General features: G+C 48.2%; 1 protein-coding gene across 2 annotated transcripts in view; it reads right to left on the bottom strand.

The window, feature by feature from the left end:
- The window catches only part of LOC140132387 (uncharacterized), an 84,500-nt gene that overhangs the window by 10,808 nt on the left and 51,846 nt on the right, over positions 1-21,846 (bottom strand). For both annotated transcript variants that reach the window (XM_072151098.1, XM_072151097.1), the window contains 10 exons: positions 20,082-20,180; positions 17,978-18,178; positions 17,021-17,119; positions 14,640-14,846; positions 2,803-2,904; positions 1,970-2,068; positions 1,043-1,189; positions 856-963; positions 365-562; positions 52-258 (listed from right to left, as the gene is read on the bottom strand). In XM_072151098.1, the coding sequence (XP_072007199.1) occupies positions 52-258; positions 365-562; positions 856-963; positions 1,043-1,189; positions 1,970-2,068; positions 2,803-2,904; positions 14,640-14,846; positions 17,021-17,119; positions 17,978-18,178; positions 20,082-20,180 (1,467 nt within the window). The remainder of the gene's footprint in view (positions 1-51; positions 259-364; positions 563-855; positions 964-1,042; positions 1,190-1,969; positions 2,069-2,802; positions 2,905-14,639; positions 14,847-17,020; positions 17,120-17,977; positions 18,179-20,081; positions 20,181-21,846) is intronic.

Genomic DNA, 21,846 nt, shown 5'->3' with positions numbered 1-21,846 from the left:
TGAAACCTCTCAAAATCATTATTCGGTGACAATGGTTTGCATGACAATTACCTTCCTGTCCTCAGTTAGCTTAATGGTGTTATGGCTCCTCTTCAGCAAGAAGCTCAGCACTTCTTGGTGGTTGTCCCCCGCAGCATACTGGATTGCCGTCTTTCCATCGTTGCACTCTAGTGTGGGATTAGCACCGCACTCGACAAGGAAGCGAACGGTTTCTAAAAATCCAGACTTGGCTGCGAAGTGTAGAGGAGACCATCCGTTCTGCATAAAAACAAATGGCATAGGGACAATTTAATAAATTAAAAGTAGCAAGCCCCGCCCCTGAGGAGCTCCTCTGATCTAAATCATTTAATTATAAGTAACTCACCTTGTCAGTCACATTAATCTCCGCTCCTTGTCCAATAAGGGCTCTCATCATCTCAATGTGACCATTGGCAGCTGCCAGGTGGAGACATGTCCGTCCTCTGTTGTCTTTCACATGTAGTTGAGATGTAGATTTACTTAGAAGGAGACCGACAACCGCTGTGTGCCCATTCTGGGCTGCGAGGTGTATTGGAGTTGAACCCTGTTATTAAACATTTTAAATTTTTCTGCACAGAACTGTAATCTAATGATCACGACATTGTAGAAAATGGTTTTACTTGCTTTACCAGCAGCTGCCTGGCACTAAGCACTAATAGCTACTTAAAAAGTTGTTTGGTAGGATTAAGGAAATGACTAGGCATGGATTTTTACAATATAGAAATATACATTATCTGAATTTGCTTAACCAGTGCTACAGTACAGTCAATATTTTGTGATTTCTACCAAAATTTTTAATATTCTAGAACATTATAATAACAAAATGAAGACAGTCACCTGACGCCTGGTGGCCGCATCTGCCTGGACTCCTGGGTAGTTGAGTAAAAGTCGTACTAGACTTTCATGACCGGATTGAGAAGCCAGATGCAGGGGTGTGTAACCAGACTGAAAGAATCGGGGATTCTTAGGATTCATTGTATCACTTCCTTTACACGTTCACAGTTCCGCCCATGCGGAGCCTTACCTCTCCCCCATGTTCTTTCATGAGTACGATGTCCGCTATGGATTTAGGAGGTTCGCTCTGGATGGTGGCCGGGACCTTTGTTAAAATCTCTCTGACTAAATCCGCTTGACCAAAATGTGCGGCGACATGAAGAGCGGTGAATCCTGTCTGCAGGGCGAGATCAGGCATGAACATTTAGAATCATACATTGTATAAAATATTGTAGCTTCACCAAGAGGGGGTGTGTCCTCACACTGCTGTGCTCTCTGTTCTCTGCATAGAGTTTTTTTTTACAGTTTTAGTTAAAGGACATCTATCACCAGGTTTAAAGAGGGAGGGTCCACTCTTCTTTAAGCTTAACAAATCCTTGTTTTTAAGAAAAAAAAAAGACTTTCAAAATTATGCAAATGAGTCTGAGGGGCTCCAGGCTACATTAACACCTATGGAGCCCAGAGCCCCTAATGCTCATTTGCATAGTTTTAAAAGCCTTTTTTGTAAACATCAGGAAGAGAAGAGCAGATCCTGCCAGAGGGGGCACACACCAGTATGTAAGCGTACTTGCTTTACAATCCTTCATCCTGGTAGATGTCCTTTAAATACTACAGCTTTAACTCAGAAAGAAGGGGCAGTGGAACAATGCAATACACAGAGCACAGAACACAGCAGTGTGAGGACACTCCCAGTGCACTTTAAAAGTTACTATCCTGGAATATAAATCCATATATCACAGTCCTGCTGCTACTAACATACACAAAGGTCTGATTACACATCTCTCCAGGGACAGTACATAGCACTGTCTGCAGTCTCTATGGCCACACCTGCTGACAGGTTCCTTTTTATGAGATTTTACCAATTTTCTTAGGATGTCGATATTGACGAGACATTAGAGAGGAGAATAAATATGTATAAAATAGTGGATATGATATTCATTACTCCAGGAGATCTCACCTTACTGCTTGTAATATGGAAGGAGATGCATCCCTTTAAAACGTCCAGGACATTGGTGTGGCCGTTCTTAGCTGCCAGGTGGATGGCGGACATCCCCTCCTATAACACAAGGACAGGCTTTAATGACCCCAGGTCCTCACCCCGGGGGATATTATGTACTGTATTTCACTATAGCTACTGAAATGCATGTGATGCACAGACATGTCCAATCCTTGCAGCCCCTGAAGTCCCCTGTTACATCTCTAGAGATATTATGTAGGTCAGAAGACCCCTTTAAAGGAAACCTACCATTTGATTTGATGCAGTATGAACCAAACACACCTTGTGACTGCTATAGCCACACTGATGCAGGAACATATCTTGGTTAATCCCTGAGATGAGTGGTTTTGCTGAAAAAACAAGTATAACATTCAGGACCTTGGGAAAGCTGAGTCAGGCTGCCTACATAAACACATTACACATGGGAGCTTGTAATTACAACTGGAGATAAGTCAAGACATGACTAATCGACCTGAGCTGGATGACTCCTACACAGCAGCTGGGGGATGGTGCAGCAATTGATTATTCTGCCTTCAGGCACAACACAGTGATTACATCATCCTCTCCTGCAGAGAATAACTAACGTGCTAGGAGAAGCGCTGAACCAGCCATAGAAGCGACAGAGCTTCATTATCAGAATGTTATATCTGTTTTATCAGCAAAACCTCAGGGATTTACCAAGATATGACCCTGCATCAGTGTAGCTACAGCATTCTCAAGGTATGTTTGCTTCATAATGCATCATATCACATGGTAGGTTTCCTTTAAACATCTCCCCTCTATGGTACACTCACCGCATCCTCCTCAGAGGCGGATGCTCCTGCTTCTAGTAAAACCTTCACCACCTCGGAGTGACCCCCGGAGGCCGCCAGGTGCAGGGGGGTGGAGTCATGAGTCTGGGAAAAAAATTACAAGGAGACATATACACAGGTTATTTTTAGCAGATTCCTATGTGTCAGATCTATGATTCTCATGTACCCTCTAAGGACGGAGAGTGTAACCACCATCTTTACTATGACCAGACCTTCACTCTTATACAATTACCTTGATATAAAGCTGAGACTCATGTCTCAAAGAGGGGAGGGGGGGGGGGTGGAATCCAGACCTCCAAAAGTAGTGAAAAAGAGTAAAAACTACATCTTTAATGAACACAAAGTAAAAAGGAGATCATAAGAGGTTTTGGCTCCATTTACAAAAAATACAAGACACACGAGGACGTGGGAAAAATCAGGTGACGCATTTCGGACTTAAAGGAAATCTACCATTTGTTTTGTGCATTATGACCCAAACATACCTTGAGAATGCTGTAGCTACACTGATGCAGAAACATATCTTGTTTAATCCCTGATCTGAGTGGTTTTGCTGAAAAAACTGTCTCTCTTTTGCCTGGGCTCAGTGCTTCTCCTCTTACATTAGTTATGCTTTGCTCCAGAGAATGATGTAACCACTGTGCTGTCCCTGACAGGCAGAAGTAAACAATTGCTGCACCATCCCACAGCTGCTGTGTTTGAGTCATCCAGTTCAAGTTGATTAGTCTTAGTTTGATTAGTCTACGGGGACATAACCTTTTATGATCTCCTTTTTACTTTGTGTTCATGAAAGATTTAGTTTTTACTCATTTTCACTACTTTTGGGGTGCTGGGTTCCACCCCCCATTTTCTCTTTCATTGGACGTTACTCCTGGATTTCGGACCAGTGTTTTTGGAATCTCATGCACCCGACCCTCACCCTCAACCATAACCTGCAATAGTTAAGCTGAAAACTTTTTTTCCCACACACATTGGATCCTGCCCGCTGCTCCTGCTGATCGCTGACCCTCCTCCTAGTGATGACCCCGGTTATCCTGACTAATACTGCACTAATGCAGAGAGTATACCCCAAGAACATGACCAGGGAAGATCAGGAGGAAGAAGGGGGGACCCGCTCCCCGGATTCTGTGTAGAACAATAGACAGAATCCTTATATACAAAAGGGTTTAAAACTGTCAGAAAGTTGATGTCTCCCCTGTAACAGTAGCTGCATCTTATTACATAGAACAATAGAACCTTCTTCCCATATAGTACACAATGTATATATATATATGAGCTTATACTATAGGGACAAGTCCATGATGATTTTACATCTTGCTTGTCCAATATAAACACAATTGAAGGTTATTCACCATATGGAGGATACTACAAGATTCCTTGTGATTCCAATAACAGGAGACCGGACACAGTCAGGAAGGTTCATTATTACTGTACACAGATTACATCAAAGGTCTCATAGAGACACAGACATATCCGTCATCATAACCCAAGGGAAGGGGGAAAAGATACATTCAAGAAACAATAGTAACATATGGGGACAGATAACTAAAGATTGTGCTACTAAGGCCAAACTAGGTTATATACAATTCTAAGGACTCATCCAGTACAATTACATCCTATATTATACTCCAGAGCTGCACTCACTATTCTGCTGCTGGTGCAGTCACTGTGTACATACATGACATTACTTATCCTGTACTGATCCTGAGTTACATCCTGTATTATACCCCAGAGCTGCACTCACTATTCTGCTGGTGCAGTCACTGTGTACATACATGACATTACTTATCCTGTACTGATCCTGAGTTACATCCTGTATTATACTCCAGAGCTGCACTCACTATTCTGCTGCTGTTGCAGTCACTGTGTACATACATGACATTACTTATCCTGTACTGATCCTGAGTTACATCCTGTATTATACCCCAGAGCTGCACTCACTATTCTGCTGCCGCTGCAGTCACTGTGTACATACATGACATTACTTATCCTGTACTGATCCTGAGTTACATCCTGTATTATACCCCAGAGCTGCACTCACTATTCTGCTGGTGCAGTCACTGTGTACATACATGACATTACTTATCCTGTACTGATCCTGAGTTACATCCTGTATTATACTCCAGAGCTGCACTCACTATTCTGCTGCTGGTGCAGTCACTGTGTACATACATGACATTACTTATCCTGTACTGATCCTGAGTTACATCCTGTATTATACTCCAGAGCTGCACTCACTATTCTGATGCTGGTGCAGTCACTGTGTACATACATGACATTACTTATCCTGTACTGATCCTGAGTTACATCCTGTATTATACCCCAGAGCTGCACTCACTATTCTGCTGCTGGTGCAGTCACTGTGTACATACATGACATTACTTATCCCGTACTGATCCTGAGTTACATCCTGTATTATACTGCAGAGCTGCACTCACTATTCTGCTGCTGGTGCAGTCACTGTGTACATACATGACATTACTTATCCTGTACTGATCCTGAGTTACATCCTGTATTATACTCCAGAGCTGCACTCACTATTCTGCTGCTGGTGCAGTCACTGTGTACATACATGACATTACTTATCCTGTACTGATCCTGAGTTACATCCTGTATTATACCCCAGAGCTGCACTCACTATTCTGCTGCTGGTGCAGTCACTGTGTACATACATGACATTACTTATCCTGTACTGATCCTGAGTTACATCCTGTATTATACTCCAGAGCTGCACTCACTATTCTGCTGCTGGTGCAGTCACTGTGTACATACATGACATTACTTATCCTGTACTGATCCTGAGTTACATCCTGATCTTTTATTTTATATAAAAGTAAAAAACATAACAATACAAACCAAACATAATATACAATATATACAATCTTACCTGCTGGTCCAGCCACATTCACTCCTAGCAAAACAATAACTTACAATACACCGAAATGAATAACACCAAATACTACAACCTCCACCCAACCGATTGTCACATCCTCAACCAAACCAATAAACAATAAGACAAGCCACACCCACAAATAAACATAAATGACTATAAATATACATAAACCCACCCCACACCCTCTAATAACAAACCACCCCACACCCGTTTTTTTTTTTTTTTTAAATATATAATAACAAACACATAATACACATAACACTACACTAAACTAGATCCCTCGCCCGCACCCTCCCCTTCCCCCCAGACACTGGTCTAACGTCCAAAGTTTGCGTTAAGTAGTCCAGACCAGTGTCCAAGGTCAGTTCATAAATCCCAAAATCCCACCACCATCACCCCCCTCCCAACCTAACACTATGTCCCAAACCCCACTATATACAATATATACAATATATACAATATATACAATATATACAGTATTTACAACATAACATAAAGAAAAACAGAATACAAATAAAATCTGAACAACATCAATCAAAACCACATAAAGCCCAGGTTCGGCGCCTGCAAGCCGCTACATCACTACACGCTCAGATACAAAACAAAAATCTACTGTGCAGCATCAGCCCAACACCAGGAGAGGAGATGACAGACTAAGGGACACTAAAGGAGAACCCCCTCCAAAGGAGAGAGGCCCTCCCCGTGCCCAGCCTCTCATACTCCAGAGAGCGCACCTTCACCAGGTCACCCAGAATGTTCCTAACCACCTCATCCACCGGGAGGGTTTTACGCTGCGTCGAAACTAAACACCGTGCGTTCCACGTGTGGTACCTGACCACTAGACTAACTAGGAATAACGTGCAGCGGTCCCGGCCACCCAGGCCTCTGAATGCTCCATAGGCCCACTCCGCATAGGAGAGACCGGCCAACCCGGGCCAATGGATGGAAGCGCCCACCCGGTTGTACACCTCTGTGTTAAAGGGGCACTGAAGCAGGAAGTGGTCCATGCTCTCCAGCAGGCCACCGCACTCCTCCCGGGGACAACCCCTTTCCTCAGAGCTCCTACACTTCAGATTGTCCCTCACACACAGCTTTCCGTGGAAGCAGCGCCAAGCCAAGTCCCAAAACTTCAAGGGGATCCTGATAGAATTCAAAAGACCTAAACCCACCCCCAGATCCCGACTTGGGCAATCCCTGAGGGCCAGAGGCTTCTGGAAACGGGCAAACAGAACCCTCTTGTCAAGGAGTTTCCTCGACAACGTCCTGATCTCCCACATTCCCAGACCCCACAGGCGAATCACCTTCAGAACCGGGGTAGCGTAAGCCGGAAGATGCCCATGCGGTGTACGAAGATCCTTCACTTGTCCTCCTGTCTCCCATTCCTGGAAGAAAGGCTGAAACCATCCCCTGCAGGAGTATACCCACGGAGGAGCCCTCTCTTTCCAGAGTTTGGCGATATTGATCTTAAGAAAGGTATTCACTAGGAACACCACAGGGTTGACCATACACAACCCTCCTTGTCTCCTCGTGTGGTAAGTAACCTCCCTCTTGATAAGGTTCAGCCTATTCCCCCATAACAGCTGGAAGAACAGACTGTAGACCCGAGTCCAGAGGGGTTCTGGCAACATGCACACACTGCCCAGATATATCAGCAATGGGAGCAGGTAGGTTTTGATCAGATTAACCCTTTCTCTGAGGGTCAAAGACCAACCCTTCCACTGGTCCACCTTCTGAGTGGCGATCTTAAGCCTGCCGTCCCAGTTTTGCATGGGGTAATCCCCCTGGCCAAATTCGATGCCGAGAACTTTGGCGGAGTCCTGGGGCCCTGGAAGAGTGTCCGGGAGATCAAAGCCTGGATCCCCCTCTCCCAGCCAGAGACTCTCACACTTATCCCGGTTGATTTTGGACCCAGAAGCCTCTGAGTAGCGGTCAACCTCTGACATCACCCATTGCGCCTCCCCTCTCGAGGACACAAAAACGGTGACATCATCGGCATACGCTACCACCCTTAGAGTGGCTTCCGGTGCTGCCCGGTCCATCCCGACTCCCACTAACGGCCCACGATCAACCCTCCTAAGGAATGGGTCAATCGCGAACACGTATAAAAGTGGGCTCAGAGGACAACCCTGGCGAACACCAGACCCGACCTCAAAAGAGCGGCCAATCCAACCGTTCACAAGCGGGAAACTCTCTGCCCCTGTGTACAAAACTTTCAGCCAATCGACAAACTCCCCCGGCAGGCCATACCTCAGAAGGACAGACCAGAGGTACTCGTGGTTAACCCGATCAAAAGCTTTTGCCTGATCCAAGGACAGCAAGTACCCCTTCCAGTTACCAGCCCTGCCCTGCTCCACTGCCTCCCGGACACAAAGCACAGCACTAAATGTACTGCGGCCTGGAACAGAGCAGTGCTGGGTCCCCGAAAGGAGCCGGGTAGCAAACTGCACCAGCCGATTAAACAGCACCTTTGCCAAAACCTTTCTGTCCGTATTGAGAACTGGCGTCCCATAGCGCTTCTCAATACGGACAGAAAGGTTTTGGCAAAGGTGCTGTTTCGGTCCTTACCCTTTGACAGGATGATCAGGGCAGACCTCCTCATTGACTTCGGCAGAGCGCCCGAGGAAAGACACTCATTGAATACCTCAGTCAAGAGGGGAACCAAGGCGTCCTTAAAGGTCTTATAAAACTCGGATGTTAAGCCATCCGGACCTGGCGATTTCTTGAGGGCGAGCCCTTCAATCGCCAGGCTGACTTCCTCTTCACTGATCATCTCTGTCAAAACATCAAGAGAGGGGTCTACTCCTGGCTCCGGGACAGTTTCAGCCAGGAAAGCCGACATCACATCCCGATCTAGATCCTTCCTGTCCAAGAGGTGTGAGTAGAAGGATCTGACGACCTCCAGGATCCCTGATCTGGACCTTTTCAGGGATCCCGTACTGTCAACCAGTCCCGTGACAACTTTACCATTCACTGACATCTTGCAGTTTCTGTAAGAGTCGGGCGAGCGGTATTTCCGGTAATCCCTCTCAAAAACCAAAGATGCGTGTCTATCGTACTGACACCTCTTCAGCAAGGATTTCACTCTGGAGATGTCCTCACGACTACCTCCAGTCGAGACGAGATGCTCGAGTTTCCTCCTCAGGCCCTGATACAGGCGGTACCTGTCCAGGCTCCTGAGGCTCGAGAGCTGGCGGAAGAATCTCGCCACCCTTTTTTTGAGCATCTCCCACCACTCTGAAGAAAGTCCTCAAAGGATTGTCTTATCTCTGCTTCTTCCAGGAGAGACGAATTGAGCTTCCAGTAGCCTCTTCCCATCTGGGGGGTCTCTGTAACATTCAGAGAGAACAAAATTAGACAGTGGTCGGAGAACTCCACCTCAACAACGGACACTGCTGAAGAAATGGCTTCCTCCTTTAAATAAAACCTGTCTATTCTAGACCTGCAGCTACCCCTATAATAGGTGAACCCCGCGTGGCCTGGGGTGTGCCGGATGTGGACATCCACCAGGCGAGCCTCACTGGCTATGCTATTAAGAGCGACGCTATCATAAGTCAGCTTGTCTCTGGAACCTCCCCTATCCTGGGACCTCGTGACAGCATTGAAGTCCCCTTCAAAGACCACCTGCCGACATGTAAAAAGGTAGGGCTTGATCCTCATAAAGAGACACTTCCTGTCCCACTTGGACTGGGGACCATAGATGTTAATTAGGCAAAGTTCTTGTCCCTTCATGAGGACATCCAGGATCAGGCACCTCCCCATTTCTAACTCAATAACTCGTCGGCGTTCTACCGGTGCGGTAAAAAGGACCGCCACTCCGCTATACGGCTCGGCCGCAAGAGACCAATAGGAAGGCCCGTGTCTCCATTCCCTCTTAGCTTTAAACACGGCTGCCAAATCTGGCAGCCTGGTCTCCTGCAAAAATAAAATGTCGGCTTCAACATGGCATCAAAGGCCGCAAATCTAGCCGCATCAGACTTAATGCTGGCGACATTAATGGACGCCAGTGTCAACGGAGTGGGTGCCGCCATCATGAGTGATTGAGTTAGACGGCTTTCTTTTTACCCATCTTACCACCACCCTCAGGATATGAACACCCCCTTTTTAGACATATTGTGGTGTCCATCTCCCGCACCTCTGATGCTTCAGGGGCAGATCCAGGACCTGCCCCCTCATCCTCGTCTCCAGACTCTGGGCCAGACTCTGACCCTGACTCCCCAGGGGGAGACTCGGCACCCCCTGCAGGCCCCTCCGCCACCTCTGGCCCTTCACCCTCAGCCCCTCCATCGGCAGGAGAGGCTCCATCCAGGGCCAGGAATTGATTTGAAAGTTCGACCAACGGGGGGTCGGTTGCACCTTCCTTGGGTACCTTAGTCAGGGTGGGAGAAGATCTTACACCTCCCTTCTTTTTACCCTTTTTCTTCTTTTTGGCGCCACACTTACGCTTTTCCTCTAGCCACGCCCTATTATCCTCATCCATACTCTCATAATGGGAGGAGTCTGAGGACATGGCACCTTCCTATCTCTCGATCCTCCTGACCTCCTCATCCAGCACATCATCCCCTGGGGCCTCAGCGACAGGTGTGGTCTCCAGGACAGCTCCAGAGGTTGTCCCAGCAGCCCGAGACTCCCCCCGCTCTCTCTCCTGTTGACGCTTCTCTAGACGCCTTAGCTGGGCAGGCGTCTTTTTCCTGTCTTTCTTCCCTGGCCCTTCCACTCCTCCGCCTCTGCTAGTCCCCTCCCCAGCAGATTCAGCCTCATGGCTTTCACCCGCTGTGGCTGAGCCTGCATTAGCGAAGGAAAGAGGACAACGACTGTACGGGTGACCGAGATCACCACACAGGTTACACCTAATCTGCCCTGTACAGGATGCAGCGAGATGGCCGACACCCCCACACAACGCACACTTCTGCACGGTGCAGTTTGCGCTGAAATGTGTGGGGTCACCGCACCTGTGACACAGCTTAGGCTGCCCCCGGTAGAAGATCAGGATCCGATCCCCCCCCAGGAAGGCTGATGAAGGGATGTGGGCGACTGAGTTACCTGAACGCCTCAACTTCACCATGAAGGTCCAGGCCCCTGACCAGATACCATACTCATCACGATTTTTTTCCGGTACTCCCAGTACCTCTCCATAACGATTTATCCAGGTCATGATGTCAAATCAAGATAGTGATTCGTTACGCGTAAGAACGGTCACTTTCTTGAGTTCGCTTTTCTTCACCTGTATCCGGACTTGGATCATCCCCAACACCAACACAAAATAAAATTTTACTGTCCTGTTTGGGAGGTTCGGAGCCCTAAGCCTCAGCGACCCCTCCACACTGCCGCCGCCCCCCACCTAAGTGATCAGCGGCAACAGCATGAAGAGGCGCCGAGGCACCAGAAGCTGCCACCAGTGCTGGGCTATCCCCCCCTCCCACCGGGGGACGCACCACAGCACTGGATTTTGATGGTATCGCCACAGCCGAGCCGTTCTGACTGTCCGGCCTTGCGGCCGATGCCTCCCCTGCTCCCCCACTGTTACCACAAACAGAGACGGAGCCCATTGCCACATCAGATGTCACACCTGTAATCTCCCTGCACCTTTGCACCGGGTCCACAGCAGAACTCGGGGGGGTTTGGGTAGCAGGGCTTGCACAGTGAGCTGACCCTGCGCTTTGCCCGGGGGGGTGTACAGGGAGGGGGGTAAAGATGAATCTTACCTCTTCTCGCTACTTTGGCCTGGTCTTCTTCGCCTTCCTCCGGCTGCTCCCCCCAGCGGCTTCCTCTGGGAGTTCATCACCAAAGGAAAAGTTCTCCATGTGCACTGGGGACTCGAGCAGCCGGATCTCTGCCATGAGCGCCCCTCCCTGGCTGCCGGTGTCACTGTCCTCCCCCGAGCGAGGTGTTACTGCTGGCTGTCCTGCAGGGGGCCCACTGCACGAGGCCTGCTGATCTTCCTGCAGGCCGCCAGGTGTGTCCTGCTGCTCGTCATCATCATCATCATCATCCTCCTCCTCCACCTGGCTCGCAGGCTGCAACCCCATCAGCCTTTGCTCTCTGTTATCAGCCATTTCTGAGAATCTGTCATAATTTAAAAGTTTTTCTTTAAACGGTTCGCTATTATCACAAATAAAGGTCTTTCTGGAATCCAACTTTGCAATCTCTTCTTTTAGGCGATTAATCTCACCATTTATCTCCATCTTGCGCTTCTTTTGCGCTGTAACAGCCCTGGCGCGGGCAAATCGCAGCTCCTCCCGGAGCATCCTGATGGTCTTGGTCGCCTCTTCATACTCACAGAGGTGGCTCTGGACCCGGGAGGCATAGGTGGACAAAGACTCCCGGGGTCCCTGCACCGCCCAGCCTCCCCCCGCATGGTCAGCCTTACCTCTGTGAGCACTCCGCTTCATAGCTCCAGCCCCGGAAGGACCGCTGTCACCCACACCGACATCCAGGTTCTTGCTGCGCTGCGTCACATTAGACCCAGGGAGAGTAGGAGCCGTATTGCTACGATTCCTGGTGGAACGTCTCACCCCTGAGTCCTCCATAGCGCTGGCCGGTTCCTGGCTACCCCTGCCCCCCGCCGGCCTGGCCCGGGAAGCAGGAGCCCGGGGCTTGCCGCTCTGGCTCATGCCTGGAAACCCACCCCCTCCCTGGGAAGGGGGAGAGCAGGCCCCAGGTGGAGATAGATTATTCCTGGAGCTCAGAGCAGCAGCAGCACACAGCCTCTCACAGCAACAGACAGAGATAACGAGATAACGAGCTCCAGAGCTGCGCTCACTATCTGCTGCTGGTGCAGTCACTGTGTACATACATGACATTACTTATCCTGTACTGATCCTGAGTTACATCTGCAACACCCTCGCCGATGCAATGGCGAAGGAGTGCTTGCGAATACGTCCCACAGCATGTCATCACATCACACAGGGGACATTGCAGTGGTAGCTCCTGCCTGGCAAGGCAGGAGTTAAGTGTTTTGTATGATTCAAGATCTGTCATCCAATCACTTGTATTGCATTCTGTCTAATGTAAGCTGAGATGTAATTGGAGGAGCAGCCACCACCTGACCAGGGGAGTTACAAAACCCCTGGCCAGGAATGTTCTAGAGAAGTCTCTCTCAGGAGGGAGAAGAGACCAGGTCCAGTCAGACCCTCTGGGTCTGCAGGGCACAAGACCAAAACAGCTAGAGACTAGTTTAGCCTAGCTCAGATGAGAAGAGAAGCAGACTGGGTTACCCCAGTCCAGACTCTATTCAGCCAGCATACCAGATAAGAGCAGGAAGAGCCTAGCCCCTGCCTCTGAAGAGTGGAGCTAATAGATTAGCCAGTATAGTGAGGAAAGGGGTATCATCCTACCTTCAAGGGTGATACCTGAAGCACTCCAGGATAAAGCTGAAGCATCCTACTAGGACACAGCTACCTCCCAGCCTGCCCTCTGCATCCAGGCTGGCGATCTACCTCCTGAGGCTCCCTCCAAAAGCATCTCAGCACTCCACCATTCTGTTAAAGGCACGTTGATGAAGTTCCTGTCGGTTCCAATAAAGAACTGTATGTTGTTTTTGTTCAACCTCTGCCTCCGTCTGGTCCCTGCTACTCTGGCTGTCACAATCACTGGCACCCTGTCCACCACACAGAGACTCATACTCTAGACACCAAAGGGTTGCCCCAGGGAGATCCGCTATAGCAGCCTCTCCCTCATCATTTCTTGCCAACACCACCCTGCTGGAGACCTGCCAGGCTGTAGGACAGCCCTCCGGTTCCCCATACCAAGCACCGTGACCATAGCGTGCTTAGGCCGCCACCGCCAGCCACTCAGGTACTGCGGGCCCCGGCTGACTCCAGGCCCCGAGAAAAGGCTAGGCCCCGGTGGGGGATGTTGCACATCCTGTATTATACTCCAGAGCTGCACTCACTATTCTGCTGCTGGTGCAGTCACTGTGTACATACATGACATTACTTATCCTGTACTGATCCTGAGTTACATCTTGTATTATACTCCAGAGCTGCACTCACTATTCTGCTGGTGCAGTCACTGTGTACATACATGACATTACTTATCCTGTACTGACCCTGAGTTACATCCTATATTATACCCCAGAGCTGCACTCCCTATTCTGCTGCTGGTGCAGTCACTGTGTACATACATGACATTACTTATCCTGTACTGATCCTGAGTTACATCCTGTATTATACTCCAGAGCTGCACTCACTATTCTGCTGCTGTTGCAGTCACTGTGTACATACATGACATTACTTATCCTGTACTGATCCTGAGTTACATCCTGTATTATACCCCAGAGCTGCACTCACTATTCTGCTGCCGCTGCAGTCACTGTGTACATACATGACATTACTTATCCTGTACTGATCCTGAGTTACATCCTGTATTATACTCCAGAGCTGCACTCACTATTCTGCTGCTGGTGCAGTCACTGTGTACATACATGACATTACTTATCCTGTACTGATCCTGAGTTACATCCTGTATTATACTCCAGAGCTGCACTCACTATTCTGCTGCTGTTGCAGTTACTGTGTACATATAGGGGGTCCGAATCACGTTTTCCGACGGGTTATCCAAATATTTCCGATTTGCGCCGATTTTCCCTGAATTGCCCTGGGATTTTGGCGCACGCAATCGGATTGTGGCACATCGGCGCCGGCATGCATGCGACGGAAATCGGGGGCGTGGCCGTAAAAAAACGACGGATTCGGGAAAACCGCCGCATTAAAAAAAAAAGGGTCACTTACCTGCACCAAGCGGAGGAAGGTGAACTTTAGTGCACTCCGAAAGAACTTCAGGGCAGCAGCGACACCTGGTGGACGTCGGAGGAACTGCCTTAGTGAATCCCGGCTGGACCCGAATCCTCCGCAGAGAATGCGCTGCTGGATCTTGAATGGACCGGGTAAGTAAATCTGCCCCATACTGTCCCAGGATGTGTGTATTGTACCTTGTTCCTTGCTGTGGTAACGCTGCTCATATTAGATTTTAGCAGCTCTTTGATGACTGCGGTGCTTCCCTTGGCAGCTGCTATATGAGCGCAGGTTGAGCCGTCCATATTGGCTGATGTCACCAGCTCAGGCCGATGCTTCAGGAACAGCTTCACTACCTCTGAATGGTCATTTTCAGCAGCGAGATGTAGAGGGGTCTGTCCGTGCTGGGATAAAGCAGAATGATAAGGCAATTGTTACTGATGATTATCTTGTGGCTATTACACTCCATTGGGAACATGTAACAAACCTTTGCTTTGCCTTTTTCCTTAATTTTAGAGACTTTTCATGGTGCTTGTTCTAATTTGTGACCTCCCTTCAAAGTCCTCCATTGTCTAGTTTTCAGGGGTGGTCCCTGAGTTATCACCTAAATCTGGATGTGAAAGTGCAAATTTTGGCGCCAATCTGCAGCTTCCCCTGACCTTATGTAGGAATAAGTTTGGAACTGATTGAGACTTTTGGAGACTTTTTCAGACTTTTAACAAGTCTCAAATTCACTAAGAACTCCACATGTACCAATAGACTCCAATTTTTAATTACATTTTTGGCCAAAGTTCTACTACTTGGGGGCTTGGGTGGTCTCCAGGGACCGTGCCAGGTCTGTGTCCTTGGCATACTCTGCCTAATGAAGAAGGTTGAGGAAATTCTCTGCACATTCCTGACAAGGTCACAGCTCGGGTGTCATCAGCGCCGGATAATTACTGGGAGGAAAGGAGTAGCCCAAAGGGAAGTGTCCTGCGGCCGTCTGATCTCCTGCAGAGCAGCTAATCCAGGAAGAGATACTTAGCGTGACCGCCGCTTCGGCTTTCATGTCTGATGCGACACTTGTGATAGAAGAGCCGCCTGTGATGTCAGGGAGTAAATATTGTGGAGCCCTCATGCGTCACCCAACACGAGAAACACAAATGTGTCCTTCTATCCGCCGGACCACACCGCAGCTTCTGCTGCCACAGGAGGATTCCTGGTCCCACAGGCCGGAGAGGAATCCGAGCTCCATACTGGAGTCTTTGTCTTGGAAAATAACTCAGCTTCCACTCTATGTTATGCCCTACAGGCTCTTAAAGGGATCCCCTCCACCCAAAAGTGGACCTACCACCTGTCTGCTGCCTGAGGCAAAGTGTACAACTCACCCACAAAGTGATGTATTATGGATAAAAGTCATCTTTAAAGAAGACTTTTATCTTTCCCCTCCGTTACTAAATAAACAGTCATGGAGCTACAGAACAGAGTCACACTGACCGCCCTCCTAACTGCTCTAAACCACCAGTGACGCCATCCTCCTCTGCTCTGAGGTATCGCGCATGTGCAGTGAGCCTATGAGCTAGGTGCCAGCTTGTCGCATCCCCAGCCAACTTCACAGGTGCATTGTGCATGGGCCATTACAGTATGAGTTATTCTAGCTGGCCTAATGTGATCCATGTTGTGATGAGTGTTCCCACGATTCGCACTTTCATGGCACATGTGCCTCTGAGCTATGTGCCAGTTTTTTGCATCTGTGAACAGTGTGCAACCCAGTATATACACTGTAATGGTGCATGTGCTGTACACCTGTGAAGTTGGTCAGGGTTGCACAGAGCTGGCACCTAGCCCACGGGCACAACGCACATGCGTCATTACAGTTTGCACCATGGAAACTCATCAAGGTGTGATGAGCGCTCCAACTTTACACACTGTAATGGCGCATGCGGGGTGCACCTGTGAAGTTGTCCAGGGTTGTACAGAGCTGGCACCTAGTTCACAGGCACACCGTACACGCACCATTACGGTGTGCATCGGATCACTAAACCCCGCCCCTAAATGGCTCACCACGCCCCCTTTAGCCTGATAAAATCGGGTTAATCGGCTCCCGATTATATATTTAATAGGGAGCTGTTCAAGAGCCAGAAGAGCCGGCTCTTCTCAGTGAGCGGAGCCTAATGAGCTGGCTCACTAAGAAGAGCCGGAATTCCCATCACTAGTGTGCGCTGTAATGGCGCATGCGCGGTGCATCTGTTATGTAAGTCGGGGACACCCAGAGCCGTTGCAATGATCACGCATAAAGAAAAGAGGAGTAAGACGTTGCAATAGAGGGGGACGGAGTTAGGAGTGTCAGCGGCCGGGAGGAGGCGGGGTAGTGTGATTGTATGCTTGAGCTCCTCCGTCTCCATGACTGCATCTCTAGTAACAGAGCAGATAAATAAAAATCTTTGTCCATGGAAAGAGGCATCAGAAAAACATGTATAAAGACCCTGTATGGGGAGTCCAACATTTACCCCTAGGGACACCCTAATATTTCTGATCAATGGTGGTTCTAGGTATCAGCCCCCTCCACCCCCCCCCCCCACCCCCTGTAGGCTCTTACAATATCTGCTGCATAGACGTCGGCATTCATACTCAGGAGACTGTTGCACACGTCCAGTTGACCATTGAGGGCGGCCAGGTGCAGGGGGGTCCGCTTGGTCTGTAGCAACAAAGGGAATAAATTACTGATATTGGATAAATATTTACATTTTATTAACGCAATATGATGTTCCTTTTTCACGTTAAATGTCACGTATTTCTATTGAGAGGCAGAGGACACACAGGGCGGACCGGCCCTGCATCTCCAGCATCAGCCTCAAATATGAGGATATTTGTTTTTGTATTTATTCTTACCAAATCTTTGGAAATATGAAGTTATTGGACATTGACTCCCATTCGCAGGCAGTTGTTTCAGTCCTTTTGCTCCTCATCAGTGCAGGGCAGGGAACTGGTTGGCCAGGTGCAGGTCGGGAGACATCCTCTGTTTTCATGGGGACTGTCTTTTCTGGTGTGTGGAGACAAAGACCATATCTTCCCCTTCTAGTAATTCCAATGAAGCAGTTCCCTGCTCTGCACTGATGAGGAATAAGAAATCTCCATAATAATTGGTTTAACTGATTTGCTAAAGATCCCAAACTGTATCATGGGGCTACTTAAAAGTTGAGGGTTGACTTGGTAGCTACCACGGTTCGATATGGCCCAGCATGCATAGGCTCGGTATTGATGGAGAGAAATGCCCTCAAAATCTTGACCTTTGATGGGCTCAAGGTTCTCCAGATCAATCCTGGAGCTTCCTTACAAGAAGTGGAACTTGAGGAACAGTCCTCCTAGTTGTATCAGGGCTTAGACCTTGGGATGTATAAATATGGTGGCCAGCGCTGTTGTCCTGCATCATTGAGGACCTGGAATCGAATGTCCCCTGGATAACATCTGCAGATGTTCTCCTCACATGTTCTTCTTCTGGCCATAATTATAGGCCACTGCTACTGACCGGTCATACACGTAGGACGGCACTTACCAGGGACATGATGTCGATGCTGGCCAGATGGGTCTCCACCAGTAACTTCACCAGGTGGTTGAAGCCATTTTGGGCGCACAGGTGCAGGGGGGTCAGGCCCAGCTTGGTTTTTGCGTTCACAAAGGCTTTGTGCCAGAGGAGGACATCGGTGATCTGGTCATGGCCGTTCTCACAGGCGAGGTGCAAGGCGGCCTTACCGTGCTGCAGGGGGCGGATATTTATTATTAGCAATATAAAATTGTTATTAAAAATATTTAGTATTATAATTATTTGTTATTGTGAATTGTTTATACTTTATTAGTATTTAAATTGATTATTTGTGAGCACAGCAGTGTGAGGTCTGATTACACATCTTCCCAGGGACAATACATAACACTGGCTGCAGAGAGCACAGAGCACAGCAGTGTGAGGTCTGATTACACATCTTCCCAGGGACAATACATAACACTGGCTGCAGAGAGCACAGAGCACAGCAGTGTGAGGTCTGATTACACATCTTCCCAGGGACAATACATAACACTGGCTGCAGAGAGCACAGAGCACAGCAGTGTGAGGTCTGATTACACATCTTCCCAGGGACAATACATAACACTGGCTGCAGAGAGCACAGAGCACAGCAGTGTGAGGTCTGATTACACATCTCTCCAGGGACAATACATAACACAGGCTGCAGAGAGCACAGAGCACAGCAGTGTGAGGTCTGATTACACATCTCTCCAGGGACAATACATAACACTGGCTGCAGAGAGCACAGAGCACAGCAGTGTGAGGTCTGATTACACATCTCTCCAGGGACAATACTGAACACTGGCTGCAGAGAGCACAGAGCACAGCAGTGTGAGGTATGATTACACATCTCTCCAGAGACTATACATAACACTGGCTGCAGAGAGCACAGAGCACAGCAGTGTGAGGTCTGATTACACATCTCTCCAGAGACTATACATAACACTGGCTGCAGGGTGCACAGAGCACAGCAGTGTGAGGTCTGATTACACATCTCTCCAGGGACAATACATAACACAGGCTGCAGAGAGCACAGAGCACAGCAGTGTGAGGTCTGATTACACATCTCTCCAGGGACAATACATAACACTGGCTGCAGAGAGCACAGAGCACAGCAGTGTGAGGTCTGATTACACATCTCTCCAGGGACAATACATAACACAGGCTGCAGAGAGCACAGAGCACAGCAGTGTGAGGTCTGATTACATATCTCTCCAGGGACAATACACAGCACTGGCTGCAGAGAGCACAGAGCACAGCAGTGTGAGGTCTGATTACACATCTCTCCAGGGACAATACATAACACTGGCGGCAGAGAGCACAGAGCACAGCAGTGTGAGGTCTGATTACACATCTCTCCAGGGACAGTACATAACACTGGCTGCAGAGAGCACATAGCACAGCAGTGTGAGGGCACCCTTGTAGGTACATGAAGAATGTACAATCCTGTAATAAAAATCTATATATCACAGTCCTGCTGCTACTCATAAGATACACAAAGGTCTGATTACACATCTCTCCAGGGACAATACATAACACAGGCTGCAGAGAGCACAGAGCACAGCAGTGTGAGGTCTGATTACATATCTCTCCAGGGACAATACACAGCACTGGCTGCAGAGAGCACAGAGCACAGCAGTGTGAGGTCTGATTACACATCTCTCCAGGGACAATACATAACACTGGCGGCAGAGAGCACAGAGCACAGCAGTGTGAGGTCTGATTACACATCTCTCCAGGGACAGTACATAACACTGGCTGCAGAGAGCACATAGCACAGCAGTGTGAGGGCACCCTTGTAGGTACATGAAGAATGTACAATCCTGTAATAAAAATCTATATATCACAGTCCTGCTGCTACTCATAAGATACACAAAGGTCTGATTACACATCTCTCCAGGGACAATACATAACACTGGCTGCAATATGTATGGTCACAGCTGCTGACAGGTTCCCTTTGAAACAGATCTTGTGTTTTGAGGACAGATAAAGCAATGAAAATGATACATATCACCCAAGTCTGAGAGTGAAAAATGTCATTGTGAACCAGAGAGCTAAAACTTCCAGAGGGCTTTTCCACGATCCTGGTGCCTCTTACCTCATCGAATACGTCCACCCTGGCCTGGTTCTGCAGCAGGACCTTCACGATGCCCGTGTGACCTTTCTCTGCAGCCACCAGCAATGGCGACCATCCGTTCTACAAGAAAACCGGGAACATTCAGGGCTTATTGTTCTCCACCTCGCAAGGTGCTGAGATCAGGAGGAGATGACTGTTTATTATTCCTAACATGTTCCATAAGAAGAAGAATCATGGATGAAACTGGGACCTGCGGGACTATACCCAGCGCTGACCCCTGCCCTGACCTTATCCTTCCCCGTGTTTTACATAGAAGGATCAGCAGCCAAAACATCACCCGTTATCGGGGGCTTCTCCCAAAAACGCTTCAATAGTGACTTTATTCCTACAGTGTGAATAATACATTGTATCAGGTTCTGTAAATCTTCACCAGTCCATTATCTCGGAACCAGTGCGTGCGATTCCGAAATCTGAGAGGAGCAAATGCACCGTAGTTTATAGCAGGGAGGACGAGTAGTGGCCAGAGGCCCGGAGGACTAGTTATGGTAAATTTACACACAGCAGTTCAAGGGAGTAAAAGGTTATAAATTGTCTTTGGGAAAGGTGGATAAACAGGATCCCTTTAAATTCTACAAATCCAGTGGGGGAGAGATCTATGTTTTCTATCAGTAGTCAGTAGTCAGGGGTTGGTAGTCAGTGGTTAGTAGTCAGGGGTTAGTAGTAAGTAGTCAGGGGTTAGTAGTCAGTGGTTAGTAGTCAGGGGTTAGTAGTCAGTAGTCAGGGGTTGGTAGTCAGTGGTTAGTAGTCAGGGGTTAGTAGTAAGTAGTCAGGGGTTAGTAGTCAGTGGTTAGTAGTCAGGGGTTAGTAGTCAGTAGTCAGGGGTTGGTAGTCAGTGGTTAGTAGTCAGGGGTTAGTAGTAAGTAGTCAGGGGTTAGTAGTCAGTGGTTAGTAGTCAGGGGTTGGTAGTCAGTGGTTAGTAGTCAGAAATTAGTAGTCAGTAGTCATGATTTACAAGTCATTAGTTGGTTGTCAGAGGTCAGTAGCCAATAGTCAGGAGTTGGTAATAAGAAGTGAGCAGTCAGTAGTCATAGGTTAGTAGTTAGGTAGCCAGAGGTTAGCAGTCATTAGTCAGTAGTTAGTAGCCAATGGTTAGTAGTCAGGAATCAGTAGCCAATAATCAGGAGTAAGTAATAAGAGGTTAGCATTTAATAGTCAGAGGTTAGTAGTCAGGAGTTAGTAGTCAGAGGTTGGTAGTCAGAGGTTAGTAGTCAGAGGTTAGTAGTCAGGAGTTAGTAGTCAGAGGTTAGTAGTCAGGAGTTAGTAGTCAGAGGTTAGTAGTCAGGAGTTAGTAGTCAGAGCTTAGTAGTCAGAGGTTAGTAGTCAGAGCTTAGTAGTCAGAGCTTAGTAGTCAGGAGTTAGTAGTCAGAGGTTAGTAGTCAGAGGTTAGTAGTCAGGAGTTAGTAGTCAGAGGTTAGTAGTCAGAGGTTAGTAGTCAGAGGTTAGTAGTCAGAGGTTAGTAGTCAGGAGTTAGTAGTCAGAGGTTAGTAGTCAGAGGTTAGTAGTCAGGGGTTAGTAGTCAGGAGTTAGTAGTGAGGGGTTAGTAGTCAGAGGTTAGTAGTCAGAGGTTAGTAGTCAGAGGTTAGTAGTCAGAGGTTAGTAGTCAGGAGTTAGTAGTGAGGAGTTAGTAGTCAGAGGTTAGTAGTCAGGGGTTAGTAGTCAGGAGTTAGTAGTGAGGAGTTAGTAGTCAGAGGTTAGTAGTCAGGAGTTAGTAGTCAGAGGTTAGTAG

The sequence above is a fragment of the Engystomops pustulosus genome, chromosome 5 (assembly GCF_040894005.1).
Source record: "Engystomops pustulosus chromosome 5, aEngPut4.maternal, whole genome shotgun sequence".
NCBI lineage: Eukaryota > Metazoa > Chordata > Amphibia > Anura > Leptodactylidae > Engystomops > Engystomops pustulosus.
Note: the sequence above shows the minus strand (reverse complement) of the source record. Positions and strands in the feature narration are given on the sequence as shown.